A 5,266-nucleotide genomic window follows, 5' to 3' on the forward strand; every position below is an offset into this window, starting at 1 on the left:
TCCCGTTTGGGACATGGTGACAACAAGTCGTGTTTTAGTGCAAACTAAAAGGAAATGCCAGAAGTTTAAAGTGTTAGAAGTTCAGATCTGTGTCTCTTGTGCATACCTCAACGCACCTAACGACAATCCAGAAATTTTATTATTTACGCTCTTCGTTAAGCGGTGAGGCTCTTAAATTAATTCAAACAATACCTATATGCAACGATCAGTACCCAGTCGCATGGAAAATGTTAATGGATCATTTTTCGAATCCGTGACGCCCCCAACGAATATATATCCAATCGCTTTTTGAATTCCCCTGCATGAAACGCGAGTCCGCCACTGAATTGCACTCATTAATTGAACGCTTTGAGGCTAACGTTAGAATTTTAAAGCAATTGGGGGAACATACCGAGCATTGGGATGCATTACTAATTCAGTTACCAAGCGGGATTGGGAGGAACACTCGGAAGCAAACAAAAGCACCAAATTTAACCAGTTGACTGAATTCTTGCAAGCTCGAGTTAATGTCCTGCAGTCGGTCGTTAGCAAATCAGAACCTCAGTCACAAACTTCGTTTCCGAAAAAATATAGTGGGTTGCTAGCAGGAAATCATGGCGCGATACAAAAGGGTCCAAGGGGGTGTCTTCTGGTCCACATTCTTTATATCAATGTGAAAAATTCCCGAAGATGCCTATCGAAGCAAAGTAAAACATAGTTCGCAGCAAACAACTCTGTATAAACTGTTTGCGACAGGGCCATATGGCACGAAATTGTTCGTCGGAAAGCACCTGCCGTAATTGCCGGGGTCATAATCACACGTTAATTTGTACCAGTACAAGCCAACAATCATTTCAAGGCAATGTTTCACACACTACTGGTTCACTGTCTCGTCCGCGTAATCCATCTAGCCAACGTAACGAGGAGCATGTGTCATCAGCGTCTGCGGTACAACCTGGTACAACGAACAGTAGTATCCAAGAGGCATCTAGAAACAAAATTCTTCTAGCTACAGCTGTTATTCTACTAGTCGACGGCAGCGGAGGTGAATATCCAGTTCGAGCGTTATTGGACTCAGGAAGCGAGTGCAGTTTTATCACTGAAAGGGTAACCCAACGCATGGGCATCCGCCGTGTAAGGGTTAGCATTGCAATTGCGGGTATTGGACAATCCTCTACGCGAGTTCTGCCTAAGATCCGTTCCACAATAAAATCACTTATAACGGATTTCGTCACCGCAATCGAACTACTCATTTTCCCAAAAGTCACTGTGGATTTACCGTCCATGTCAGTTGATGTGACGTCATGGTCCCTTCCAACGGGAATACAGTTAGCCGATCCATCCTTTTATGATCCCGGCTTCATCGATGTAGTACTCGGAACAGTGTTGTTTTGACCTATTCAAGGCTTCAGGTCGAAAATTCACTCGGAGATACTCTGCCTACGCTTGTTAATTCGGCTTTCGGATGGATCGTGTCCGGAAAGGTAAGTGAAGGCGCTCCTCGAAGTGCGTTTGTTTGTAACGTTGCAAGTACGGCGGATCTGCATAACGATATGAAACGTTTTTGGGCAATTGAAGACGAACCAACTACAGCGTACTCTCCAGAAGAGGCACTCTGTGAGAAAATTTTCTCCGAAATCGTCACTCGAGACTCTGACGGTCGCTATGTTGTACGATTACCACTAAAAAGCGATCTATTGGACAATTTGGGTGATAATAGGCGTTCCGCCCTACATAGCTATCGACTTATCGAAAATCTTCTAGGTCGTGATCCCGGTTTAGCGACGGAGTATAGAAAATTCATGGACGAGTATTTTCAGCTTGGCCACATGGAGAGAATCGATGAAAACAACGCCTCCTCTCAAGCCTTCTTCCTTCCTCATCATCCAGTGATTCGAGCGGAGAGCAGTACGACGAAGGTTCGCGTCGTATTTGATGCCTCCTGTAAGAGCGCAACAGGGCGGTCTCTAAATGACGTCATGCTTGTAGGGCCCACCGTGCAACAGGATTTGAGGTCCATAATCATTCGGTCTCGTTTACACCCAATAATGCTTATCGCCGACATTACCAAGATGTATCGGCAGATTCGTCTACACCCAGGAGACACACATCTGCAAAGGATCTTCTGGCGATCAACTCCGGACGAACCTATTGGTGTATACGAGCTCAAAACGGTTACCTACGGTACCGCTTCGGCACCATTCTTAGCGACTCGAGTTATTTCGCTTCGCTTCGGCACCATTCTTAGCCACTCGAGTTATTTCGCAGCTGGCAACGGATGAAAAGTGCCACTATCTTTTGGCAGCAGAGGTGGCGTGCAAAGACTTTTATGTCGATGACCTTTTCACTGGTACAAAAACGGTCAACGAAGCAATTGAGTTACGCAAACAAATGGAAGCAATGTTCAACTCGGCAGGCATGAAGTTACGAAAATGGGCAAGCAATGTTCCAGCTTCTCTTCAAGACGTTCCAGAGGAAAACCGTGCGATCAAGGATCTAGTGGACTTCGATAAGGATCAGTAAATAAAAACGTTGGGCTTACATTGGGAGCCTCGAACTGATCGGCTTAAGTATGTCATCCCGAACATAACGATCGACCGAGAATCTGCAGTTACCAAACGGAACACACTCTCTTCTATCGCCAAATTGTTCGATCCCTTGGGCCTAGTCGGTCCGATCGTGTTGATAGCGAAGGTTTTCATGCAGGCGTTGTGGGGTCTTCAGAACAGCAACGACACACCCTACGATTGGGATCAAGAGTTACCTGAAACAATGAAGCAGCGTTGGTTTGCGTACGTATCCAAATTACCAAGCCTCAATGATCCGCGAATCGACCGGTTCGTTATTCTCTCGAACACTACTGCAATCGAGCTTCATTTTTTCTCGGATGCTTCCGAGACGGCATATGGAACCTGCGTTTACATCAAATCAACGAATTCGTCGGACAAACGAAAACTGCGTTACTCACTTCGCGTTCCAAGGTTGCTTCTCCAAAGCAAATAAGCATCCTTCGCCTCGAGCTTTGCGGAGCTCGTTTGGCAGCCGAGTTTTATGGCAAGGTGTCCGATTCGCTTCGTATTGATGCTAGAATTCACTTCTGTGTTGATTCAACAACAGTACTGAGTTGGCTTCAGGCAAGACCGTTAACATGGACTACGTTTGTAGCAAACAGAGTGGCTACAATCCAGCGCTTAACTCAAAATTGTGAGTGGCATTTCGTTCCTGGGGTAGAAAATCCTACAGACATCATATCCAGAGGGCTTCCTGCAGACGAACTAGCTTCCTGTAAGGTTTGGTGGGAAGGACCCACATGGCTTCGACAATCATCGGAGTTTTGGCCCACTTCGCCGTTGGAGACACAATCCAATCCCGAATGTTCGAGGGAAGTTCGAAAGACTGCTCATATAGCTACATCACAACCAGATTCTTCATTCATCGACGAGTATATCGCTCTTTTCTCCAGTTATAGCCGCTTGGTGCGAACGACAGCGTATTGGAGACGACTTTTCACCGTCTTACGAACTCAAAGAGCTGAACGTAAAATGTTTGAACCACTTACGTTAAGTGAGCTGCAAGGTGCTGAATTTGCTTTCATTTGATGTGTGCAGCAGGCCGCCTTTCCAGAGGAATGGAAAACACTACATAAAAATGGAGTAATATCCACATCATCTCGTCTTCGCTGGTTCAACCCACATCTCGGAAAAGGTGATGTCATTCGCATCGGCGGTCGCCTTAGTCGGTCCGCGCAGTCATACGATTCGCAGCATCAAATTTTACTGCCACATTCCTATTCTCCTATTCTCAATGCTTGTTGTACGCAGCTATCATGAACGCCTTCTTCACGCAGCTGTTCAATTACTTACCAACACCATTCGGTTGCGATTCTGGATTTTGGTTGGCCGCAGTTTAGCTCGTCAAATAGTACAAACGTGCATCGTGTGCTTTCGGGCAAAACCAAAGTTGGTCGAGCAATTCATGGCGGAGTTACCTTCTGCGAGAGTAACAGCATCCAGGCCATTCTCCATAGTCGGGATTGATTTTTGGGGACCGATCTATCTCAAGCCTCGCCATCGTCGCGATTCTCCTCCTAAAGCCTACGTAGCAGTATTCATCTGTTTCGCTACCAAAGCGGTGCACTAGGAGTTAGTGGCAGACTTGAGCACGGTAAAATTCATGCAGGCTTTTCGTCGCTTTGTCTCTCGTCGGGGTTATGTTCAGATGTTCATACCGACAACGGAAAAAACTTCGTAGGTGCCACTAATGACCTACGACGTCTAATGCGATCTAATGAGTTCAAGCAAAGCATGGCTGATTAGTGTTCCAGCAACGGTATTCGATGACACTTTAATCCACCAAGAGGCTCACATTTCGGTGGCTTGTGGGTAGCTGCCATACGTTCAGCTCAAAAACATTTTGTACGCGTCTTGGGTGAGCATAAACTGGCGTACGACAACATGCAAACGCTCCTAGCACAGATCGAGTGTTGCCTAAACTCGCGTCCACTTATCCAACTGACGGACGACCCATCGGACTTGCAGACACTAACGCCGGGTCACTTTTTAGTGGGGACGGCACTGAAAGCTGTTCCTGATTCAAATTATGAAAGTATTGCGTTCAATCGTCTACATATGTGGCAGCAGGTCCAAAAAATGTTGCAGCAAATTCGGAAACGCTGGCACATTGAATATTTGCATACGCTTCAGCCTCGAACAAGATGGTTTCAACCCCCGGTACAACTCCAAAAGGATCAACTAGTTATAATTCTTGATGAAAATCAACCTCCTATGCGCTGGCCCACAGCGCGTATCCACGAGTTACACCCAGGAGCGGATGGAGTAGTGCGAGTTATCACGCTACAAACAGCCAACGGATTCGTCACTCGCCCCGTAGCGAAAATTGGCATGCTTCCAATACCAGCCAGGGAAGAATCATCATCCGAAACAAAACCAACTTCGTCAGCATTGCAACAGTAAGCATGAAGGCAGCATGGCCAAGGTTTCTCAGCGGAGATCAACCAACGAATGCATCTGCAGGGGCAGAGTCGCATCAGCAAAGGAGCGCGGTTCTCGCAGTGGCGAGTCAACTAGTGCAAGATGTCACTCTACACTACAGATGGAAAAATTGAATACAAGGCCCTTAACCGACAGGGTCCAGGTGAGGACCTGTCCATTAACTTTATTGTATGATACCCTCTACCGGGTCTAAAATTTCTTTTCATGTCCATGAGCCGTACTTTGGAAAAGTTCATGCTACACGACTTCAAGACAGACTTCTTCGTCACGACTAG

General features: G+C 46.4%; 1 protein-coding gene across 1 annotated transcript; it reads left to right on the top strand.

Moving 5' to 3' along the window:
- Positions 1–741: 741 nt before the first annotated feature.
- Positions 742–4,119, top strand: LOC129728619 (uncharacterized). The gene is made up of 5 exons (XM_055687068.1): positions 742–1,307; positions 1,385–2,163; positions 2,228–2,498; positions 3,097–3,183; positions 3,801–4,119. Exons 1-5 carry the CDS (start codon positions 742–744, stop codon positions 4,117–4,119), a joined length of 2,022 nt encoding a protein of 673 aa, XP_055543043.1.
- The last annotated feature ends 1,147 nt before the right edge of the window (positions 4,120–5,266 follow it).

Source organism: Wyeomyia smithii, chromosome 3 (assembly GCF_029784165.1).
Source record: "Wyeomyia smithii strain HCP4-BCI-WySm-NY-G18 chromosome 3, ASM2978416v1, whole genome shotgun sequence".
In the NCBI taxonomy this organism is placed as follows: domain Eukaryota; kingdom Metazoa; phylum Arthropoda; class Insecta; order Diptera; family Culicidae; genus Wyeomyia; species Wyeomyia smithii.

Excerpts from the sequence above, each read along its gene's own strand:
- LOC129728619 (XM_055687068.1), top strand. The coding sequence starts at position 742 with ATGGCACGAAATTGTTCGTCGGAAAGCACCTGCCGTAATTGCCGGGGT. Across the intron at positions 1,308-1,384 it reads TCCCTTCCAACGGGAATACA|GCTTCAGGTCGAAAATTCAC; the intron begins GTTAGCCGATCC and ends GACCTATTCAAG. Across the intron at positions 2,499-3,096 it reads GTGGACTTCGATAAGGATCA|TACTGAGTTGGCTTCAGGCA; the intron begins GTAAATAAAAAC and ends ATTCAACAACAG.